The sequence below is a fragment of the Neophocaena asiaeorientalis genome, unplaced genomic scaffold (assembly GCF_003031525.2).
Source record: "Neophocaena asiaeorientalis asiaeorientalis breed wild unplaced genomic scaffold, Neophocaena_asiaeorientalis_V1.1 scaffold117, whole genome shotgun sequence".
NCBI classification, from domain to species: domain Eukaryota; kingdom Metazoa; phylum Chordata; class Mammalia; order Artiodactyla; family Phocoenidae; genus Neophocaena; species Neophocaena asiaeorientalis.
Window position 1 is genome coordinate 632,995 of NW_020173951.1, and position 303 is coordinate 633,297.

Consider the following 303-nt stretch of genomic DNA (forward strand, 5'->3'; position numbering starts at 1 on the left):
CGCCACCTCCAGCCCGCCCCCTGCCCCACGCCCGCCGCACGCCCCCGAGGCTCCGCAACCCCAGCCTCCCGCCCCGTACCTGTGGGGTCGAGGGCCATGTCCGCGCGCGGGAGGTGGCAGCCGCGTGGCCGCCCGCACAGGTGGGGCGGGGTTGGGCCCCACGTGAGATGGGGTGGGCGGCACGCGGGATCAGGAGGAGGAGCGCGGGGCCCTACGCAAAACTGGGCGGCCCCTACCCCTCCGACTTCCTGGTCGCGACTTCCGCCGCCCACTGCGCCTGCGCACTCCTAACCCCGTGCTCAA

General features: G+C 75.9%; 1 protein-coding gene across 1 annotated transcript in view; it reads right to left on the reverse strand.

Annotated features, from left to right (window-relative positions):
* Positions 1-208, reverse strand: part of CMC1 (C-X9-C motif containing 1) — a 71,618-nt gene extending 71,410 nt beyond the window's left edge. The window contains exon 1 of the mRNA XM_024752870.1: positions 80-208. Within this exon, the coding sequence (XP_024608638.1) occupies positions 80-98 (19 nt within the window). The 5' untranslated portion in view covers positions 99-208. The remainder of the gene's footprint in view (positions 1-79) is intronic.
* Between the last annotated feature and the right edge of the window lie 95 nt (positions 209-303).